The following is a 25,147-nucleotide window of genomic DNA, read 5'->3' as shown; positions in this document are numbered from 1 at the left end:
TAACAAATTAATAATTTTATAATTAGCAGACGAGAATAGAACTCTTGGTGTGAACACCAAGAACACGTCATAAACTCACTCGCATAATAAATTCAAATAATATTCATAAATTAAAATAAAATAAAACTTATTTTCATAATTAATATTGATAATATAAGATTTAATTTAATAATTAAATAATATTAATGGACATAATTCTAACAAATTAGCCAAGCCTTCAGCCACCCACAAGTTTGAGGCTTTATTTCTTAAAAATAACTGGTCACTTGAATTGGTCCAAATATTTTTGAAGAATAGGAGATATGAGCCTCTTGTAAACGCTTTCTGTAGGATGAAAACTGTCCCAAAAGACATAATCCTGAACATTGGGACAGCTGGAATCGAAACGGTTGCATAGTATTGCAACCTCTATCCTGCCTGTGCCACAGCATCCTGTGTCTCCAACTTTATAGCCTGTGCCATCGGAGAAGGAAACATTTTACAACCTCAACTCATGTAACAAAGTCAAATCTATCCACCTTTAAGATTTTAATTAGTGTGCAATTCAGTTTCCTGCCATTCATGATTATTAGATTATCCCCTAAAAAATCAAAATATATTTTTATCCAATAATTTAGTTATTAGACTTTATAAAAAGAATGCTTTAAGTCCATGGGCTTACTTGCTTGTTTTTTTAACTTCAGGTTATGAACATAATTAAAAACACAATTTTTATAAAGTTCAGATACCAACTTACATAATATGAAAGTTGGGAACTAAAAATAAGATTAAAAACATATTTTATCATAGATAAAAGTCTAGCTAATTTAATTTTAAGGCTTGAGTAGAAACATTGTGAGCTTAAGAAGTAGTACCATATTTTTGGTGATTGGTGATGATGTCAAGTAGAGGGTCGTAAACATTGATGAAAACATTCCTGCTATTGGGAAAGTTGCGGTTGAGGGAATCAAGCTCCTTTGACAATTTGGTGTTAAATAATTGGGCCAAATTGTTGGGCCTTTCTGCACATCTTTTTTCTAATCCTCCTCCCACTGTTCTCTGAAATGGCAAACACCCAATTGGGGGTGCACTGAATACTGCAATCCTCCGTGCACCCAGCTCATTTATTTCCTTTCAATTCATACACCAGGAAAAAAAAAAAAAAGGTTTTGGTCAGTTAATAAATTCAACGAATCAATACACATAGCATTCTGGGGAACAAAATAGGATTAGGATCCACACTCCAGAACTTCAAAATCAGAACTAAGATTTAAAGCTTGTTTAGCCAATTCATCTGCGACATGATTGGCTTTTCTGGAGATATGAATCCATACAACAGTTCTGAATTAATATATCCTAGTATTAAAATAAATTGTCACTTATCAACAACAAAAATCTTAACTTTTAGTATTATTTTTATTAGTATAATTTTTATGTAACAAAATATTAATGTAAAAATTGTCGATTTATAGTATCAATAATATATGTTAATTTTTTATATCAATAAAATTATCTATTAATATGTTGGATTTGAATTCCCAGACAATATAGCCACACAAAAAAACATAGCATGTTTGGCGTTATAGAGCTTTCAATGCGTGACACTTTGAAGCAAATATTATAAATTTGACGTAATAAATGTTGCAAAAAAAAAAATATACATATCAGGTGCGTCTCACTTGAATCTTGTCTTTTTCTTTTTGTTATACTGTCCAAGAATAATAAAAAAAAAGATAACATAATAGTATGATACATCATATTATTGGAATAAATTTATTCCACTTATATCGACAATTTAAATTTTATTAAATAAAAATTATATGGACAAAGATAAAGTCATTATTTATTAATATGGAGATATAAAAGTAATTGAGTGATAAAAAAAAAAGAAAAAAACGTGACAGGTTTAATTCTCTTATTAATAAAAATTAACAATTAATATTTATTATAAAAAAATCACTATCTATTAACATATAGATTTTTAAAGCGTGCCATTAGGGTTATGAACTGAGGCTTGAACTAACTTTATGTTTATAGTATAGTTATTTGTTTTAATAATTTAAACAAAACACAGTCACTAATACATGCACTACATAGCTTACCGTCAAGAAATTAGAAGCTGAGTTGACCAAAAGATCAGTGTAAGCAGGAAGATCATAGAGGAGGGATCTAGTGCGATAGGTATTAGAAATGTCACTGCTGCCTGCTACTACAATGAATAGACTGTTGGCTAAGATAAACTTTGCTCTGTCCTCTCCAACCAGCCCTTTTAGTTTCCCTATGTATTCTTTCAACAAATCCACTTGCCCAGTTAATGGCATCGATGACTGGTTATGATCAACAAGTTTTTTATCAGATGACAAAATAGTACGTACTAGAATACAATTAAAAATTATTTCTAGTTAAATAGAGTACATATATATAGTACCTCTAATATTGATGTCAAAGGGTCGTAGCCTGAGCCACCTGAAGCAAAACAGACCCCTGTGATCAAATCACTAGATTGGAGATTGGGTTTCAAATATGCTGGCAGAAGCTCCTTAATGCCCAACTCTTCAACTGTTTTGTTACAATACAAAAAAAAAAAGTTAGCAAGAATACACGCACATGTAAAATAACCTTACTAGCTAGTTACTACCAGCGAAGTGATCAACTAAATATATTATCAGTTCTCAAGTTTACATAACTAAAAAGTTCTCAAGTTTATTATTTGACACCTAATTAATTTTTCTTTGCAATTTCATATATAAGTTGAAAATCAAACCGGTCCCATAATCAATAACATGTATTAATTTGTCAGATATCCTGATCCCAGCATTCCTGGACCTTTGAGGGCAGAGAATTAAAAACTCAACCTAGGCCAATAAACACTGTAAAGTACACGTTAATATGACTTGTGAAATCAGAAGAAAAGAAGAGAGATAAAATTTATAGGGGGGGAAATAATGATATGTCTTCATAAAACTTTCTACCATTTTTTAATTTTATATAAAAAAAAATTACGTTTAATATCTTGAAAACAAAAAAATACTTATCGTGTAAACCAAGAAAATATATTGAAGGGATTTAAAGTTGTTAAAAGAATTAAATATGTAAAGAATAACGTAGAAAAAAAAAAGATAAAAACGAAATAGCAGTTGTAAAAAAAATCAGAACTGATACTCTAGTATTGGCAATAAGCAGAGATGCTACTTGCTAGGCCTCAGCAAGCCAAAGTCAAAGTGTCGGTTAATTTCTATTTTTAAAAAAATTTAATAAACTTATTCCTTTGTTGATTTTTTTTTCTATTTGGAATTCTTATATTGTTTTTAATTCAAAACATCAAATTTTATTTAAAATAAAAAACCAACTTCCCCTTTTCAAATATTAACACCATTTCTTATAAATTCCTTCGAATTTTATTAATTTAAAAATCCAAATTCCCCTCTTCAAATACTAACATATTTTCTTATAAACTCCTAATTCGGAAAATTTATTAAATTTTTTACTAAATTATTTTTAATCTAAATTTTAAAAAAATATTTCACATCTCAATGCCATAAGTAAATTCCCAAGAAAATAGTAATTTCAGAATTTTAAATAGAAAAAAATAATAACCAAGGGACTAAGTTTTCCTAATTTTAAAATTAAAACCTTAATTAACTCCAAAAAATTGAGAGACCAGAATTATACACATTTTAAACTAAAAAGTGGAAAATTAGAATTAAACGGTTAAACCCTTTATATATACTTTCAAAGTTGTTTAGGTGAACATATATTTTTAAATTTAATCCCGTGAGTAAATTATTTTATATGAAGATAAAATAAAATTATAAGGTATAAAAAGAAAAGAAAAGAAAAATGTACAAAGTTGATAATTTTTTTGCTTAAATTTTTGTTATTTTAATATAGTAGTGTTGTTTTTCTTTTATTCTCTTATTTTCTCTATAAAAAATAGGTTTTTAGAATATGTTTTTACTTCATTTTGCTCTGTAACCAAAGTACTAAGCAATAAAAATATATTTATTTCTCTGTATTGTCACTGCAATCTACCAAGGCATTATTTATTAGAATATAAGAGTTTCTTCTATTCACTGTAGCATCTCTGACTAAAATCCAAGAGCAGATAAGCTACCAGAAGTCCTTCTCAATAATTTGTAATGTTCTCTTTCATTTATGTCGGTCGGTGTCATGCCAGTAGGGTGAGTTAGTGTCCAGATATTGATAGTAATAAGCGAATCCTTCACATGTCTCAGGTAAGTGAAATGGGAGTAGATGTTACTTTGAACTATAGTATATTTATATAATAAATTCATACAAGTTGTTTTATAACAAAGAGAGATGAGAGCAATAGCGAAGAAAGAAAACAAAATGAGAGAGTAAAGAAAAGTGTGTGATAATTAAGTTGATTAATATAATAAAGAAATAAAAAGGGCACAACTATATGTTATAAAAATTACATAATATATCTCCACATATAATTATTTTTTTCAAATAAGTAACAAAGTTATGCTTCTGCTAATTATGATTTAGTGTGTAGAATATGTGATTCTTCACATTTCACAATATTACTAAAGACACACAAACTAATGTTTATTATATTCTTATTATAAAAAATCAAACGCTTAACTTTTTTATCTAAACTTTAAAAAATATTTCATAGCGCATGCATTGTCATCAACGATGGCAACTAAAATGATTATTTACGATTAAATTTAATAAAGAACAAAGATAATGTTAATAAAGAAGAGAGAGTACGCACCTATAAGGTCTGATGGAACCTTTCCATTGCTAAATCGACCAGTTGGGATGCCACCTTGAAAGTCTCTCCCATATGGAGGGAAATTCGAGCGAGCAAACGATGTTGTTCTGTTGTTGTTGTTGCCTGTATCCACCACCGAATCTCCAAACACAAACACTGCTGGAACAGACACATCTGCTGGTAGTTTCACCAAACCCTTAATTGTTTTGCATGAAACTAGTAATATTATTAATGTCAAACGAAGCACCAAGGAAGAAGAAGGGAGAAAATGGGAGCAAGAAGAAGAAAGTAGCTTAGTGAGATGAACCATAACCATGGCTACTTCAGTTTTGGCTAGCTAGCTAGTATTGGAGAACTACTAATAACCACAATCTTATTTATAGAGAAGAAAATTTTTAGTGACCTACGTACACAATTTTTCATGAAAATAGTATTTGTTGTTTTTTATTTATTTATTTTTGTAAGCAAAAATAATTTTATTAAGATAGGATGGACCATTAGTACAAGATATGCTAGAGGTTTTTATTTCATTAATTCAACGAAGTAAAAAACAAGTTTTTATAATATAAAATATCTACACTCTTAATATTTTAATTAATATCTTAAAAATACTTATTAGTATTCTCCTATTTTAAAGTAAAATAATTGATACAAACCGTGTCCTTTACCTTTCAGCTCATTTATTGCATGGAGGACGTACAATTGTTCTCTGGTTTTGGCTTGTAGGTACATATAGCCTAAACAATAACAGGTCAATTAAGTAAACTAATTTTGGCAAAAGCCATCATTTTTTGAACAGCAAACAAGTATATTATATTGTTACTAATAATTAAGAAGAAAGTTGGTCACAAGATGTGCCAAACCAAGAGTCATTACACATGATGGCTCATACATAATCATATTTCAACCCACATGAGCCTTAAAAAACATCGTAGAAAAACTTTCAAAAATATTTTGTCTTATATCCAAACATGCTCTTAGACAAGCACATATGATTTGAGGGATCCATGCACCACACGGACAGGCAAAAGCCATCATTCTTTTTCTTTTTATTATTTGAAATGATAATGACATATTTTTAATTAGTATTGCTAACTACATATAGTACGAAACAATTTCACACGAAAAGATTGAAAACACAAGCATTTGAATTCTATTGGATATAAAAAAATAAATTGAAAAATAAAGATAAATAAGAAAGAGTCAAAATACATGATCACAACAATTCGTATGTGAATTCATGCGTTACTCTTTCGTACCAACAAACAATTTTCATTTTCCATATGTTTAATTATTATTAGGTAGATAATTTCATTACAAAAAAAATTAAATTCACGAGACTTTTTTTGTTTCACAATTAGACATTAAATACGTGAATACCTCTCTTGGCGAACACTTCACAAAGATTTGAAAGGTCGTATATAAATTTCGCTCAATAAAAAAAAAATCAAACATAATGTGTCAAAGAACATCTTTCATCTCCTTTCACTTTTACTCTAAGAGATCTTGGATCCTATGTTAAAAATAAATGTAATCCAAACTGAACCAAACTTTGTTGTGTACGTATTCAAGATTATTTAACAATTAGTTACATGTTCATATATTCAATAACTTGTATGAACCTGGAATATGTAATCTATTGTGTATTTGTTCTTTGACATATTGTAAAATTATCTTTAACTTATAATTTGAATGTGAATTTTAAACCATGTTACGAGTTATATATGAGATACGGCATTTTTTGTTGGATTAATTTGTGTTTATTTTTTGAAATATTTGTAGAATTTTTTTCAAAAGTTGAAAACTAATATAATCCAAACCAAAAATAATTTGATTAGATTTATTTTTAAAAGTAAGCCAATTAGATTATTAAGGAACAAAACTAAAATGTTTGAAATCAATTTTTTTTTATAAAAAAAAATCAATCTAATTCAGTCCACAAGCCTACTTATGTGTTGGATTACAAGTGTGAGATGAAGTTTCACATCGGACAAAAATAAAAATATAAAACACCATATAAATAAATAAAAAATTCATAAACCTAAGTCTTAAGGTATCATTAAATTCGAGAAATCCACAAAAGAAAAGAAACTATCAGAGTGGTAATCCCCACCTCCCTCTGATATTCTCCCTCCAATATCATGATCATGGATGGTCCATCTAAAAAAAGAAAAGTTAGAAAAAAAAACAATTAAAGAGGTTTATTTTTCTTTGAAAGTTTAGTATTTAAAAAATAAACATTTTGGCAGTATGTGTCGGTGATGAACAGAAAGTTTTTGCTGTGTCTTTTATAAAGTTTTGAGAATATTTTTTATTCATAAAATTGAGAAGATGTAAAAGAGGTGTAATAATATTTTACTTCGAAAGAACCTTATGAAGAGTTAAGGTTAATCGATAATGACAAGATGTCTAATAAATAAGGAATTTGAATGGAATCAAGGCAACAAATACCATCTTCGAGAAGAAAATGATTTTGAAGCACTTTGCAAGTTGATTTCATGAAACAAGTACTATCAAGATTTAATTAATTAAGCTTAGCGAATACTAGTATGTCATCATGTGTCTGACATATTAGGATTTATAGTGTTTAGTTTAACGTTTCCATCCTTTTGAACGTAGGATCAACGTGACTGCAATAAATTAAATTGTAAGATTCATCACGTTGAAACTTGAACGTGGATATCAACACAAAATTAGACATCAAATATAAGTCTATAAATAGGAGTTCCTTACCAAAAAAATCTCTCTATACCTCTAACATCATGCATGACTAGTGAAGTTTGATCATTTGTATAGAAATTAATTGAGTGTCCAGGGTAGGCGGATCTGGCGCTGAAAAAAGAGTGTGCATTGATGATATGGCTGTTGAAGCAGTTGGTCAGCACCAGCCTTGCCTGGGCTCCCCCACTTAAGTATACGACTGTGACATAACATTGTCCCAGTAGGGCTTTATTTGTGGTATCTAAATTTAAGGTTCAGTTGGTCCATGCAATGTTCTTGTCTATTTTATGTACCTCAGATGTTTTCTATTTCTCCATTTTGAAGGTTGCATCTACAAAATGTAAAATATAATTTTTTTTATTGCTTCTTTTACCGTTTTCTTACCATATTTTGATTGTTTTCAACCAGCAAACAGCATAGCATTATGTTCGATCTGCACTATTTTTGGGCTCTAACATTTGCTAGTGTTTTTAATGAGACAATTAATCCACAACAAGCGGAAACAATAGTTTACAAGTGCTAATGTTGAAGCCCTGATAATAAAGAAACTAATCAAAACTGGAAATCACGCTATCGAGATTTGGCCAAAAAACCTAGTAGGACAACCTCCAGCAAAATGAAGTAGGAAGGAAGGATGAGTCCCTAATTTTAAAAAATGACTACATATGACCATTGCACGAGATAACAAATTGCAACCATTTAATAACATATATATAACTATATTTAATAATAGTTACTGCTTTCATGTCATTTTATTTATTGTTTAAGGTAATGTATACATTTCCTCATTTTTATCGTTTAAAAAAGTCATTACTTAGACTAATTCGCATTTTCATGATAACATGATTTTATCTGATTAAAATATCCTTGTTTTATAATTAATTAATTGTATTGTATAGTTAGCTACACATTTTCTAAAACATTTATTTATTGAGAACATTATTAGAAAAAAACAATTAATGTTGTTCATATTATAAAATAACGAATAATTTAAAACAAAGAAATAATTTACTAATAACAATAAAGTTCATAACTATGGTGGTTAAAAAAAGAATGGTTAATAAATCATATTTAAACACTCCAAATTTACAAACAATCTCTCATTTCTTTTTTGTCATATTACATCATTAATATTATCACTCATTTATCTTTTTTCTTTCTTTCTTTTTCTCTTAAGTGTCTACCTCCATAAATCCGACGTGATTTCCTATTTATTTATTTAAATGTCATCTCCATGCTTTGGCGGCCCATATACAATACAATTAATTAATTATAAAATAAGGATATTTTAATCAGATAAAATTATTTTATCATCAAAATGAGAATTAGTCTAAGTAATTACTTTTTTAAACGATAAAAATGAGGAAATGTATAAATTACCTTAAACAATAAATAAAAAATGATGTGAAAGCAGTAAATATTATTGAATATAGTTATATATATGTTATTAAATAGTTGCAATTTGTACGGGTCAAGTGTAGTGCTGGGATTCTTGAAGTTGGGTGACACCGGTTCGTCATTAAATGTATCAATATTGATAATTTTCATCATACGTACTAATAATGGATTTAGGGAACTGGCTATCCGCAAAAAGTATGAGTAATTTCTCAAGCCTGCCTAAAGTCATTGTCAGGAAAAAAATTTTATATATTCCATTATGTTTAGGTCCAAAATTTTATTTCATGAATGACCTAAGTTTACTTGGCGCGCTGGGATAATTTTTTATCCCAAAATAATTTGTTTAGATTTGTTTTGAGCTTATTATAATTTATAATTTTTCTTGTTATTTCTATGTAATAATTTTGGTGTTTTTCTTGTTTATTTAGGGTTCCTAATTAGATTTAACCATCATCATAGCTCAGCAAACACATTATGCTACATTCTATTCAAAACACACACACACACACACACACACACACACACACACACACACACACACACACACACACACACACACACACACACACACACACACACACACACACACACACACACACACACACACACACACACACACACACACACACACACACACACACACACACACACACACACACACACACACACACACACACACACACACACGGCATGCATTGTGATCACTTTGTCCCAATAATACAACTAGGGAATTTGTGAAAATTTCATTTATTTGAAAATGAATTGTGGTTGTTTGGCAAAAAAGAAAAGAGAAGATGAATTGTGATATATTCATATTGTCGAGTAAAAAAAAATTGTGGTTTTTAAACATGCATAATAGTCTTATATAGTGTGCCTTTTTAATTATATATAAAAATCTAATCCGTGTAATAGTAAGGGTATATTCAGTATTGTACTAGTTTTTGTTTTCAAACTGTGTTTTGAATGTTGACCTTGAACTTTACTCTGGTTCTAATTTTTGTTTAATTAACATTTAGCTCATTGCGTCCCATTTAATGGTTACATGATATGTTAAGAATTTAAAAATAGAATTTTTATTAAAAAAAATATTATTCTTTCAAAAGCATAAAAACCATTAAATATTTGTTTTTTTAAAATAATTTAAAATATTTAAGACGATATATACATATATTAACATTCTAATATATATATATATATATATATATATATTCATGAACATATTAGGAAACAAAATCTAATATCGAAAGGTAAAAATATATTTATACATTTTTGTACAAGTTTATGTACAATAAAAAAATTAGAAAGATGAGAAGAAAAATATGAGATAAAATACTTAATGTCACAAAGAAATATAGGGAAAAAATAGTACTATATAAATAATATAAGTTTATTGAGAAAAGGTTTCCCATAATTCACAACTATGCTTATCATTGAAACAACTGTTTCGAACATAAGGTAGGTCTCTGTCATACTGTTGTTTGTTATTAGTTGTAAGTTATAATATAACCATCAACTTAAATAAATATCGAAAGAAATAAATTTAACAATTAATATTGTTACATCTTACTACAACTTGATAATGTATCACATGTTAAAAATAGAAGGAAAATATATTATATATTATATAAATAATATATAAGTCTATATATTAAGAAAAAAAGCTTCTGATAGTTCAACTATATACTTTTATCATAGGAACATCTTTTTTTTAGTAAAAAGGTTGGTCGTTGTCTTATTGTTATTAGTTGTAAGTTGTACATAACCATAACCATCAGGTCTGTATGGACGCATGTCCCAGTCCTACGACAACTTGATAATCTAATGCATGTTATTTGATAATTTCCATAATGCGTTAATTGGTGCATTTCCAAAAAAAAATATTTATTTAAATAATACAATCTAAAAAATATTTATCTCAATGATATAAAACATTGTTCACGTTAAGAAATCCGTATGAGGAATTGATTTTTAACGTAAACAATGCTATTTTTTTCCTTAATTTAGAAATCAATTTCTAAATTAGACTTTTGTTTTTATTTTAAACTCAATTCAGAATGAGAATTGAGTTTTTTTTATTTCTTTATTTTTTTAAATTGTTCTTTTTTCCTTTTTAATGATCTATATGCTTGTATAGAAGAAGAAGAAACTCTCATCATAAATGGAATTTTGTATAATTTTCACACTTTTTTTTCTTAATACTACATTGTTAGTTTATTACCTTGGATAATTCAAACCACTTTTTTATTTTCACTAAATAACTCTAATTTTTTCACTAAATCACTTTTTTTATTTTACAACATTGTAATTATTCATGCATAAAAAAAGTGTAATTATTCATTATATATAAAATTTAATTAGTTCTCTTTTTGTATGTTTTATCTTGATTTTTTTATTACTTTTAGATTCGCTTAATTTTAATGTTTTGGATATATTTAGGCACAAAAGATCAATAGAAATAAAATCAAAAATTAAAATAACATGATTCACCAAGTTTCTTTAAGAAAAAAAATGGAAGATTTATGAATTAAAACATTAATTTGATTGTTATATTCATTTTACATTAAAATTGAACATGTTTTATTTATTTGATTTATTTAGGGAAAAGAATTAGATTATTTAAAAATATGAATTCTTCATAAATATTTAACTAAATTATATTTATAGTGATTATTTAAATATATGCATTTTTGTTAAATGATATTCTATATATATATATATATATATATATATATATATATATTAGTAAAATAAAAAATTAAAACAAAAAATAGTTAATTTAAAAAAAATGTAAGAAAAAATAGAAAAATAATTTAAAAAAACTAAAATAAATCAAGTAAAGAAAAAAAAAGTCAATTCTCATTCTCAACTAAGTTTTAAAAAAAAACAAAAACCTAGTTTAGAAATCAATTTGGCAGACATCGATTTCTAAACTAGGCAAAAAAAACTTAGTTTAAAAATTAATTTTTTAACATGAACAGTATTTTGTATCAATGAGATAAATATTTTTTAGATTGTATTATTTGAATAAATATTTTTTTTTTGTATTATTGGAGTGAAAAAAATCACGTCATAATTCATTAAATCTCCTGTGGTAATTATGATTAAATAGGTTGAATAATTAATTTGTGGTTATGACAACAAATGTGAGATAATTTGTATTGTTTACTTTTACCTTTTTTAACTGCATTGTTTACTTTTACCTTTTTGATATGATATGTTGAATCTAATTTCGCTTGACTTATTTTTTTAATTCATTTGTTATTTTCTCTAATAACATTTATAAATTATAAGCATGTAATTAGTCATATACATAATTGCTTCATTTGTTTTCACATGTTAAAATTATTATTTAATTTTTCTTAGAATAGAATTTGATAGCCTTTTTATCTACATCTAACAGTCATTTTGGTATAAATGTAGATACTGATACAACTCGTAGGATTGTATGGGTAAATGTGTTAGTAACCTATAAAATCATCATACTTTTCATTTATTTTCTTTTCTTACAGTAATAAACTATATTTAAAAAAATGTCAAAGAATGTATTATTAACATTCTTTTTTTCCCTAAGAGAAATACTAACACGTTTTTTTATATATTCTAGTATTGATTATAATTTATTAGAAAATACAATATTAAGGGTCTCATTTTTTATTTATTTAAGGAGTCTCTCTTACGTCTTAATTTTATAATTTTTAATAATTTTTAATCAACAATAAAATATGTGTTTATTAGAAGAGTGTTGAAGAATACGTTACTAGTATTTTTTTTTTCTTCTAAACAAAACATACCATTAAGGTAAGAATAAGTTAAGTTCTTTTGTAAAAAAAAAAAAAAACAAAGTTAAATCCTAAAACTAAATTTATTAGCCGGCAAGTACTTTCAAGAAAGCTTATCATAAGTGATTTTCAAGGGAAGAGGATTCTTTGTCATCAGATAGAGAGAAAGAAACTTGAATCTCAACCCTCAATTTTATTTTTCAGTCTTTACAAATCAATAAAAGAAAAGAAAAAGTGAAACCTAACGGCAAGCAATCCAGATCCATTTTCAACGTAGCATTGAAATAAAACAATATTAGAATATTACGAATTTCGACATACAAAGTAAATAGAGCTACAGTGGTTTTGTGTGGGGACAAAGCAATGCTTAATCAGCTATCATTCACAGAAACTTGTAATTGGATGGTTATCCTCAACTCTCGAGAGCTGTGGCTCGGATGGTGAAATTGCGACAGCAGAGAAAACCACCATCCATATTCACATATTGAGCTAGCTTCTTTTGAATCTCTCGGGTTCAGAAAGCCATGGGAACCGAGTATCTTTAGTTTTTTTAATTAGTGCTGAAAGCCTTAATAATCAATAAATGACTTGTGAACTTGCATCTGAGTATTCCCTTTTTAGAGCTGGCTATGTGTTCAAAGGACATACGAAAAGCATAAAGCAACCACAAATGCATTTCATTTCCTGCCAGTAGAATGTTACAAGTTACAACAAATAGATATACTTTCCCTATTAAAATTTCAAGTCATTGTTTTGTGGAGCAAACAAATACATCCACGACTAAAGATTAGCTCATGAGTCAAGACCAACAATGCGATGTAGTATTGTAGTTGTGAAGCTTCTTTAAAACTAATCCAGTCGTTTGTAGCTATTTCAAAATGCTGCGACCCCATCAGGCATCAAAATTCAAAAACATGAATTAAGAATTTCATTATGTTTCGAAAATACTGTTCTAATATTGTGCATTGATAGTACGACTATTTAAATTCGGCTAATCCATCATACAAGACATGTGATTGCAATCACTATAGTTGCAAATCGGTTGAGACCTTTCAAACAGTTAAAATTACTGATCCTCGAAAATATTGACAGAGCTACTATATCGTTTCAAACCAGTGAACTTACAAATTACAGTGAAATTGACACGGCTATACATATATGTTCGGCAACTACTTTATACAAATTGAAACAGCTTTTCAAGAGGACTAGAAAAGGTAATCATGTACACCCCAAACTAAGACCCCAAAAAGAAAGCAAGATAAATAAGTGCATCTATTATTCACGTGCAAGAGATAGAACAGTAAAATAATCGAACATGAAACCCTTGGATAGACACCTTCATCTGTATCAGTGTCATCTCAACTCAACGAGCAGTCACAAGAAAAGGGTGCTGACAAACTCCACACTCGATGGTCTCTGAACCAGAGGTTGGTACCTGCACCTGCAACAATTCCACAAAAAGCCCTTCATTATGATGCGTGTCGGAGTGAAGTGAGGAGAGATTCCTGCAAAGTTAATCAACGGATTTCCAACCTGAAGATGGACAGTGCAAATAGGACATGCAACTTCTTTCATTCGTCTTCCAGATCCATCAGACTTAGAGCCTGTGAACAATGCCGCCACTTAATGAGCCACGAACATCATTTTCCATCTTAATTATCTTAAATATATATATAATCCTGCAACTCTAACTAAATCACCCACATAAAAGATTCTCGCTAAAATTTTGTGTCACCTACTTTGACAATTCATCCAAACTATACAGCAAGTTTTGCAACCCAGGCTCCAGATTTGGACTCCGATTATAATAGGTACCTGATATCCTTCTATTCCTTTCTAGCTCATCCTACCCAAAATTCTACAAAATAAATCACCATCTGATGGACACTTGCTCACAAATGTATGTTTAACCACGTAACTAAAGCAAATTAAAACCTTCAATAGCTAATAAAAATAACACTATCAAACATTACGCCATGCCACAATTATTTACCTGAAGTTTCTTTGCAAGATCCTCATGACTCTGCAATACAGGTTTACTTGATGACTCTTTAGCATTACTCAGCCTTAGAGTCACTTCAGCCTAAACAGAAAACGGAGTATAACATTCCACATTTTGCAATGCCCATAAACAATGTTTGAAAATATAATGCATAGCAACATAGCTTCCACAGTTTCTAACATTGACTACACTAGTGCAATTGAAAAATGGAGAGAAACAGGGGATAAAAGACCCATTCAAGAAGGACAAAAAAACATGAATTGAAATTTCCATCAAGAGGCACTAAATCTCAGAAATTGCAAAGGCAACATAAATCATGCATCAGTTGATGGGATGGGGAGGGGATGAAGAGGGAAGTGAACAAGCACTACACATACCATGCATCGATCACAAACTCGTACTTGCAGAGCATCCTCATCAGAAGTAAGAGCAATTCTACCACGTGTGCATTTGTCACAAAAAATATCCCCACAGTTCCTACAGTGATGCTGTCCAAAGCATAGATGATCAAACATTAGCACCCAAACCACACAATATAAAACATAATTAAAAGAAACAGGAGATCAACTCTGCGAAGAAAAGCCCCAAAATCTACTCCGCATGCTGTACATTTTAAGACTGCTTCATCTGGGACCTATGCATAAATTGAACCTCATAAGAACTCCAATTGAGTACAAGCAAAAATGAAAACTGAGTGTAGTTTAAGTTGATGTAGCTTTCATTTTCATTAAGATCAAGTTACATTTAGACAATTTGCACTTTCCAAGGGTTATAAGTGTAACAAACACATTAGCATTGTAAAAGTTAGGCTAAAATGCAATTTTCGTCCTCCCATTTTTCTAAATCCGCAATTTTAGTCCCCCTATTTTTTAATTGAGACATTTCATCCCACACTTTTTAAAAATCTGTGATTTTAGTCCCCTTTTCAATTCCAGACTTAACTATGTACTTTTTAATTATTTTTTTTAATAAATTAAGTTTGTTAGCAATTAAATAATTAAAAAAAACATTTGTCATGTGGATAATAAATAGACACGTGTCATTCAACCTTTACAGAATGCATAGATCAATGTTTGAAATTGGCTACAAGGATTAAAATTGTGGCTTTTTTAAAAGTGGGGGACAAAATGCTCAATTATAAAACGGAGGACTAAAATCGCGAATTTTTTAAAAGTGAGGGATGAAATGTCTCAATTAAAATGTAGGGGGACTAAAATCACATATTTGAAAAAATAGGGGGACAAAAAATGCATTTTAGCCTAAAAATTAAATTGATGAGGGAAAACGGTGTCAGATTTTGTGGAAGGCCAGAGTTCCTATGTGCAATACTTGAGCAATCAAGGATATGTATAAGGGAGGCATGAATATGGTGAGAACACAAGATTGGGTCACAACAAATTTAAAATTTTCCAACAACCATAGGGCTGGGTCAAGGGTCAGCTTTGAGTCCTTACCTCTTTATTTTGGTCTTAGGCTTGCTAACTGAGCACATCCAAGAGGCAGTGCTATGATGCATGCTTTTTATAAGACGATATAGTTCAAGTTGAAGAATCAAGTGAGGAAATAAATGGGAATTGGAGAAATGGGGACAAGCTTTGAAAACTCGTGGATTTTGCTTAAGTAAAAGTAACACCAAGTACATGGAATGTAAGTTTAGCATGAAGAACAACAAGCCTAGCTTAAAAGTAAAAGTCCCGAGAACATACTTTAATACAAGTAACAGAGTTTAAGTATTTAGGGCCCTTCATACAGAACGGCAGAGAAATTGAGGAAGATGTAAACCACAGGATTCAAGCAGGTAGATGAATTGGAGGAGTGCTTCAGGTGTTATCTATGACTAAAAAGTATCACTCAAGCTTAAAAACTTTATCACAGTTAAAAAACCTGCAATATTGTATGAGACTAAACATTGGGCATTAAAAAGCCAACAACGGAATAAGCTCAAGGTAGCAAAAAGGAGAATGCTGTGTTGGATGAGTAAACATATTAGATATAAAAGAATTTTGGAACAGCTCTATGGAGGGTAGCCCAAACACTAGAGACAAAGGAAGATCATGAAAAAAAGTATGGGTGAAACCATTAAGAAGATTTTTTGGGTCAATAGTTTGATCATAGCCATAATTTACGATAAAATATTATGACATCATTTGATTCATCTAGCTGACCTCATGTAGTGAGAAAGGCTTGGTTGTTTTTCTTGTTGTAAAAATAATGGCAACAGCAATACACCCTTGTCCCAACAATCATAACCAAGCAGCAATATATAATAACATTGAATCCTAGTAATTAAATAAATAGTTCAACCAAAAATATTCTGCTAAAGCCCTACAAGCCATTTTAGGGGAAGGGTAAGAGGGAATTTGGCTCCTTTAAAACAAGGGATGCACTTCTGAAGGTAAGGTGTGAAATTATCACTGTTGATTGGAAAATCAATGGAGTATATTTTAAAAATTTCATAGTTTATTTTATATGTGCATGTATTTTATCATAATTTCAAGCATTGTTTTTTCAATCAACAGTTATATCTCTGCATTTTATCCTTTATAGTGCCCATTCACTTTAAAGGAGCCAAATCTGGTATGGGGTTCAGAAAAAAGCAAAAGAAAACATAATTTGCATCTAATGTTACCCAATGATCCTTCTCTTCATCGGCAGGTTTAATCAAATTCATCCAATCACCAAATCCTCTCTTTTTTTCTGTAGGCTGTTCGTTTGTTCTCAATGATTCGGAAGGCCTCCTGCTTCCACCCATTTCCTTGAACTGCATCGAGAAAACAAGAGAATATCATGACATATATTACCCCCCACCCCCACCCCCAACATTGAAAAATGATTATAAAGAACTTGAGAAGTATATGTAACCAAGGATCCAAAGAGAACAAGATTCAAACTGGAATATCTTTATATAGGATTGAAAATAATAAAGAACTAGCTAGGAACAATGTCAATAGACGCGATGAGTTTTATATCATTGCAAGAGACATAGTAGAAATGATTTGATAGTCCAACTTGATAAGTCCATGGACCAAGAGAAAAAGACTAGAAGATATTAACTAGAAATTTTTTGCAAGGGATTTATAAATTAGGAAATGGCCAGGAACAATATCAATAGGAAGTGATGAAGGAGATATAAGGTTGGCCCAGTGGTTGGGGAAGGGTGAAGGGAGGGGGGAGAGGTCGCGAGTTCGAATCCTCCAACTGACATTTCTGACAAAACTAACAAACTAACATTTAACAATAAAAAAAAAATAGGAAGTAATGAATTAGATGTCGTACAAGAGACAAGGTATAAAACATTTGAATTTGTCAGTTTTATGGTGTATGAACCAATGTTATTAACCCCATATTTCATCTTGTGTATAACAATTTATTCTATACAACTACTAAACTATTAGAACTAATACAGAAATAAGAGGATGGCATTGAACTTCTGCATGCACTACATGTTAAAACTTAAAAGTAAAATACACAAATTCTACAACAAACACTTGCTGGTAATCTGGTACTGCTGTGGATTTGGGATTGGGACACAAATACTATTTGCCAGTACTGTCAACAGCCAAAAAGCACAATTAGAAGGCCATTGGCAAAATAAAAAGGTTCGACATGATATTTTTTAAAAATTACATATAATCAAAATTATCAAGAGAGTTGTTTGGATCTTAATCAAACTCATGTTCATTGATAATTCCCAGGCCTAAACCTGCATTATGCTTTAATTCAAAGGACAGGTCATATTTTGATGCAAAGCAAAAAGCAGCAATTTATAGAGTATTAGGGTAGATGTTAGAAACAACACAGTAAATACATTATAAAAAGAAAAAAGGAAACAAAGAGGCAGCGCATATCTTCAGAGTTGGTGCTTGAAATCTTTAACCTTTTGATAAAGAACAAATGATGAGGCCAATTAGGGAGAAAAAGTTGAGGCAGGTAAGTGGCACCAAATACAACAAATATCATCAAATGGTAATACTAAATGTCATGGGTAAAAAATAAAAAATAAAAAAGACCTAGAATGTACACTGATCATAATTTACACAAAGCAAGTAACTAAAATCAAAGCCTGTCCCCTGGTAACTTGAAACAAAACCAGCGTCGTCCAGCAGATATTTACAAATTCCCAGTCTAATAATCTAATTCATCAGCAAAATAAATATACTAGCATACAGGAAAGATGAATTTCTCTGTATACCTGTATGGTAGCAGCATTAACTGTATCCAAAAGTGTGTTGGTAGTATATCTATTGGACAGCAATCTTATTCGTCCTGGCTCAACATCCACTGAGCTCTTCGACCAAAATGCAAAGGTAATTGAATCGAATTTCATGCATAAAGCCATAAATCAATTAGAAAACATTATATTGAGATTGACTACAAATTAATTTCAAAATATCTATTCAAAATTTCACAAAGTAAATAAACAAGCTTACATCACATCTTGTTATGTTCTCAAGTGGATATATTCTCAATGTTCGACTAGTATTTGGATCCAACATACGAATTCCATCCAAACCGATCTGAAAGAATTAGCATTGACAAAATCACTAATTCAGATCAACCACCATGGTAGTGAAAAACAGAAAATAGTTTAATGAATGCATATAAAAAATTATGCTAAATCCCTTCGGAATAGAGATTCCCAGAAAAGGTAGGTTCTTGCGTACCTATGGAATTCTGACTCTGGATGCAATAGTAATACACGTATACAACAACAACAACATAAGCTTTATCCCAGGTGAAAGCTTTTAGCAATAAATGAAAAATAAAATTGATCATCCTTACTAACCATCAAAGTGTCAAGCACACACACATATAGTTATTTCTTCTCTCTTCTTATCTCTCTTTTGCCCCCTGTTTGGAGCAATGGAAGTAGCAAGGAAAGGAAGGTAAAATTTCAAAAATTAGTGTGGGTCCCACACCTCCCCCACACTATTTTAATTCAAATTATTTTTCTCGGTTTCATTTCTTTCCATTCCACTCTACCAAACACTACCATATCCAAAGGTGTGTTGAAGTATTATTTTCCTGTTAGAAGCTAAACCTTTCGGGAGTGGATGTTTGTCATTTATGTTTGGTATTGCCTTGTGTGTTTGCAATATTCAGTTCTGAAGGGTGCCTCTGCATGTGTGTTTATGTTTCAACAAATAACTTTTATCTTCTAAATAAATTCTGCAATTACTCTTGTTGCATCTATGTCAATATTTTTTTCTTCTTTCTTTTCATAATGTAATGGCTTCATGTTTGTTTGATTAACTTTTACCAATTGGAAAAAGAGGAACATTATTGTCTGGATTTAATCTTTAGAAATTTAGAATAAACCTTCCACTTCTAAGTTATAACCTGCCCCTACCCCTAAAAAATTCGAAGAACAAGAGTTGTTCCCAATACTTATGAGAAGCCATATTCATATTCTTCTAGTAAACTGTTAAATAGACATTGTCAATCATGGCATTTAGAGTGGCTAGCCTAATACAGTATAGAACCGAGGATGATGTTCCATATGACTAAATCCAAAGTTGTTGCGAGCCATAATACTCCCTCTAGAAAACAAGTGAGAATATATTATGGCCAAGTAACTAGATTCAAATCTTGTTGTCCTCGTTGTACACCAAAAAATATATAAAGACCCCGGTTTGGTTTCCTCATTTTCTATTTTCATCTTCATTAAAAATAGGACATGATGGAGAAAATGTGTTTGATTGTGTTATAGGAAATATTTTCAAGATAAATCTTAAAACTGGAAACAATTTTAACCCTCCTACACTACAACATCCTCCAATTTATTAAAAATAAATTTATCAAAAAAATTTTGAATTCTACATTTTATAATTATCATTTCCATTTTAACAAGACCTTTCCCATAAGGCTGAATCAGAATGTTAACTCTCTCAAAGATTGGCTGCTGCACTGGTTTCAAATTGCTGATGAGAGGGTCAGAATGTTAACAGTTCTGGATCGAGGAATTCCCTCATCCGATTACTAAAGCTGTTCATGCTGATGTACTGAATCTTTCCATCATTCAATAAATCAGTACATTGATAAAAAGCAAGACCTCTCCCATAAAGTGTTAGGAAGATTATTAATTATTACTCATCTAATTAGGAGCATTACTACTACTAATTTACTGTCAACCAACATGCAAGTCCAATTTAAGCCAAAACTAGCAGCACAATAAAATATAAATGCTATTACTATGTTCATACTTCATACATACCTGACAGAGAACATCAATAATGCTTTGACCACCACTTTCCGCCAACAGCTTCACCCGAAACTTCTGCACTCCGCTCTTCGCGTCTCCCTCGGCGTCCACCTTCGGCACCGCTTTAACAACCTTGTTCGTCGCCGTCGCAGGGGGAGGAGCACCACCACCACCGATGGCCCCGTACGGTTCCACCTTCCCGCCATAGTAGGCAAGCACTCTCTCTCCGTAAACGTGGTGGATTGGGAGGAGGAGGGTAAAGTGGAGCCGCTTGATGGTGATCGTAGGATTGAAGGAACAGAGGTTGATGTTGGTGTCGGTGAGAGGGTTGAATTAAAGGACTGAAGAAGTAGTGAGAGGTTCGGACGAGGAGTAAGGAGAAAGGTGTTCTCTTTGCTAGTTTAAGGGTTGACTTTACTTTATCAAGTGTCAAAATTTTATCTTCACTTCCATTTTAAGGTCCTAATTATATGAAATAAAAAAAAATTAAGGAATTTAATTATGATTTTAGCCTTAATAAATCTATTTTTTTTTTATCTCCGGCATAGAAAAAAAAATAATCCATATAGTTTCAGAAAAACCCACAAAAAAAAGTAATAAGGTGATGTTAAATTTCACCCATTAAAAAAATCAATCCACCTGTCATCATTGTTTTTAAAACAGGAAATGGAGATGTTCGGTTCTCCTTAAAATGGAGAGGATCCAGACGCCACTAAACACTAGTCTCCGAATCACATTCTTGTAGTGTCTTGCTCGGCTCTATTATGTCGCACTTATTTTTATCAAATTAGGTGTTTTTATAAAATTATATGTTAAATCAAGTGGTTTCAAAAACTATTTTATTAAAATTGATGATTTTAATTTTTGACAATACTTGAAATTATAATTGACATAAAAAATTGACTTTCTACATTAACCGTGATTATAACTGATAAAAAAATCATTTATTTATCTGTTATAAAAAAAATCATTTATCCATCGGTTATAATTACAATCGATAAGTTAAAATTAGATTAATAATTTTCCAAAAAAACCTAATTTGATATGTAGTTTTATGAGATCACCTAATTGAAAAGAAAAAGTTCCAGTATTTATAGACTTCCCTCAAAGTTAACGTTATCTCCTTTTTGGCATCACATTTATAAAAAAGTGTTTTGAACCTTCAAACATAAGTATGCAATCATACCAAGATAACTACCTATTGTTAGAGTTTGACAAAGAGACTTGAGCTCAGGCACCACCTATGAAACCTACACCTCATACAATATATGGACCTTGATAACTTGAGTATGTTTAAATTGTGGGTTTTTTAGCCGGTCTTGCTTAACATGTGGGTTGAACAAGTTTTATCCACGAGCCTCGTGAGCCTTTTACATTTTAATATAAAAAATATAATACTAATAAATAAGGTGCAAACAAAATAAAGTAAAAAATTTAAGTACTTTTTATATGGTTCAACGTTTGGTGAATGATGATATAATATTTTGATTTAGCATAGATTAAGTAAACATAATATAAAAAATGTTTTTTAGGTAGCTTAAGATGCAAATTATGTTACCATTTTAGGCAAATAATTCTTTTATTAAACAATTCATAGTTAGTTTTTAAAATTATTTAAAACAGATCAAAATTTACATTTTAAAATTTATTTATTTATTTATTTTGTCAAACACGGGTTGGTCTATTAAGTCCTTGAACTATGCAAGGTGGGTGCGAACTCAAAAAATGAGTCTGTTAATAATGCAGGCTTTGTGGGACGGACTTACCCACATGTCGAGCTCTAGCTAATGTGCATATATGTATCAAGAAAATTCTTGTATCTTATTACATAAAGGACGTAATTTTGAAAAGGGATAAAATCCAATTTATTTGGTTCACTCAAATTGGTTCATACCAAGTTAATCCAATTTTTTAGAGGTTTTGACTGGTTTAATGAAATCAACACATGGTCAGTAACATGTTTGATATGATATTGAACTCAAACCGGCCATAGTGTTGATTCCTCGTCCAAACTGGTCTTAAAATAATGATTTATTGTGTAATAGATTTGATCAAAGTTATACATGTTGAACAAGGCTCAATGAGACGAGAAAAATGTTGTGATGTGGGGAATAGCAATATGTATGCTACAAATAATACAAAAACAAATATGTGTGTTAACTTGTTGACAAATGTACCAATTTGTCACAAGTAGTAAAATAAAATAGAAGTCTGAGTGTTGAGTCCACAAGAATTGTAAGTGAGAAATTAAAAGGGAAAGTAAAAGGAAAAAAAACAAGAAAAATAAACAATGATTTAAATGCAAATGATGAATTCAAAATGTAAATGTGTTGGGGCCTAGCATACCAAAACTATGTGATGCAATGTTAATAATTTTTCTTTATCTAATGTTATCCCAGTTTTCACCCGATATATTATAATACTTTATCTTTGGTTCCCTGCATAAAGAGTGCCAAGCTCTCAACAATGGAGTTTAGCCTCTCATTACCATGAAAGACTTTACACTTTAGGGGTTGATGAGGATATAAGAAGAAAAGGGATGTATAAAGGAAGAGGAGAGGAGAATGACTTTAGAGGGGGGATTTTCCCTATTAGAGATACTCAGGCTTTGAGTGTATTCAATAGAGATTTCCGAGTCTCGGTGTGTCTTTCCTTTGTTCTCTATTGAATCTTCGAGTTGAGTTTTGAAGATTCTGCTCCAATTAAACTATTCTTTTTCGTGTGGTGGTCCGACGGCAAGCAAAGGCGGTTCGTGGCGGTCACTAGTGGTGGAGGAGGAGGTTGGGGGTGTTGGGGGAGGTTTTAGGGGAAGAGAAGGAGAAGTAAATGACTATTTTACACTACTGGACATATTTGTAGCTTGCAAGACTCACCCAAGCGAAATTTGGCTCGCTTAGGTGAGCTGATCCAGCTAAAATTTTACTGCTTCCGTTAAAATATCATATCTCATACTCAAGATGTTACATTGTAAATCCCAACGGTCAGACAGAATGTGCAAAATTGGGTTGCAAGCCTACAATCCAAATTTTAAAGCGATATAACGGTTAATGAATTCATAATTGCAGTTTTAGTGGAACAGGTTGAAGTAAAACTTGAAATATCATAATTTCAATCTAAGTTAATAAAAGTTCACATAACTCAACATCCACATCAAATAGATAGCACATGACTAATTCACACAATACCTTAACTCATCCAAATTAATCAAGTAATCAAATAACACAAGAAAAATATCAAACATTTATTTTCAATCATCAAAATTCCAGGACGTTACAAAATGAGCTATCATAATCTTTAACTTTTTCTTCGAGACTTCTTTTGCATCAATTTTTCTTTAAAGCACTTGCAATATTCTTTCTTTTGACTCCTGCTGGTTAAAAATTAAAATGATATTAAAATCTTCATTATTCCATTAAAAATAACAATAAAGTAGAAGAATTCTAATCATTCTTAGTCAAAATTGATTATCAATTAAACCCAAATCTCATAATTATCAATGTGTAATAATATTTAATTATTTTTCATGTTATCTTTTTTCAAAATAAATCATGATTTTATTATTTTTCTCTCATTTTATACTTTTTAGCTATTTTAATTAAACTACCAACTAATTTTTCAACTTCCAATTAGTTTTGTCGAACATAGCCTAAGAGGGTATTTCTTATACTCACATGTTTTAATAAAATTTCTCTTTATTCCCTAATAAAAAAATTCATGTACAATACATAATTTTTTGGCTTTTAATTGAACCAACAAATAACTCATTTTCATGTTCAGTATTATCAACTAATGAAATTTAACTGAAAAGTCGAATTCTTTTAAGGTAGAAGTGAGGATGGATGTTGATGTATCATGGAAAAGTGAGAGGTACTTGATGGAGCTTTCATATTGATAGAGTCGTAATGAAGACTTGACAAGAGGGACGATGCTGAAATTCTTTCAAATCTTATAAACTTAAAATGTTCTTTCAAATCTTATAAACTTAAAAAATTATTTTAAATCTTCTAAATTTTTATAATATAATTTCATTAAAATTCAAACTACAAAATTTTAATCATAAGAATCTTTTAAGAAAAATTAATAAGTCATAAAAATTTTACATAATCTTTTAAAATTTGCAAGACTTTTTTTTATAGGAAAATAATATTTTAAAATCTTAATTCAATGCACTCCTTATTATAAAATAACTAAGGATATTTTTGTAAAAAATAATTAATATAAAAATAAATTTTAAAAAATCTTATAAAAATAGACAAATAAAATTAAAAAAAAATATATATTTAGGATGAAATACAGTAATTTTTGTATTATCATATGTTTAATTT

At 30.1% G+C, this 25,147-nt stretch overlaps 2 protein-coding genes across 2 annotated transcripts; both read right to left on the bottom strand.

The window, feature by feature from the left end:
* LOC114392502 (GDSL esterase/lipase EXL3-like) lies at positions 1–5,070 on the bottom strand. The gene is made up of 5 exons (XM_028353663.1): positions 4,721–5,070; positions 2,408–2,538; positions 2,082–2,306; positions 855–1,110; positions 1–453 (listed from the first exon to the last, which is right to left on the bottom strand). The coding sequence occupies exons 1-5, from the start codon at positions 5,034–5,036 to the stop codon at positions 263–265; spliced, it is 1,119 nt and encodes a 372-aa protein (XP_028209464.1). The 5' UTR covers positions 5,037–5,070; the 3' UTR covers positions 1–262.
* An 8,456-nt stretch (positions 5,071–13,526) lies between these two features.
* Positions 13,527–21,155, bottom strand: LOC114391773 (protein FREE1-like; the record flags this gene model as incomplete). The annotated part of the gene is made up of 10 exons (XM_028352722.1): positions 13,527–14,059; positions 14,152–14,222; positions 14,358–14,464; positions 14,612–14,701; positions 14,998–15,108; positions 15,189–15,254; positions 17,250–17,381; positions 18,813–18,908; positions 19,051–19,137; positions 20,835–21,155. Coding segments are annotated over 9 exons (1,017 nt in total), but the record flags the coding sequence as incomplete, so codon positions are not given.
* Positions 21,156–25,147: the final 3,992 nt, after the last annotated feature.

Source organism: Glycine soja, chromosome 17 (assembly GCF_004193775.1).
Source record: "Glycine soja cultivar W05 chromosome 17, ASM419377v2, whole genome shotgun sequence".
Lineage (NCBI taxonomy): Eukaryota > Viridiplantae > Streptophyta > Magnoliopsida > Fabales > Fabaceae > Glycine > Glycine soja.
This window is presented reverse-complemented; position numbering and strand designations above follow the sequence as displayed.

Excerpts from the sequence above, each read along its gene's own strand:
- LOC114392502 (XM_028353663.1), bottom strand. The coding sequence starts at position 5,036 with ATGGTTATGGTTCATCTCACTAAGCTACTTTCTTCTTCTTGCTCCCAT. Across the intron at positions 2,539-4,720 it reads GGTTCCATCAGACCTTATAG|TTGAAGAGTTGGGCATTAAG; the intron begins GTGCGTACTCTC and ends GTAACAAAACAG. Across the intron at positions 2,307-2,407 it reads CTTTGACATCAATATTAGAG|TCATCGATGCCATTAACTGG; the intron begins GTACTATATATA and ends GATCATAACCAG.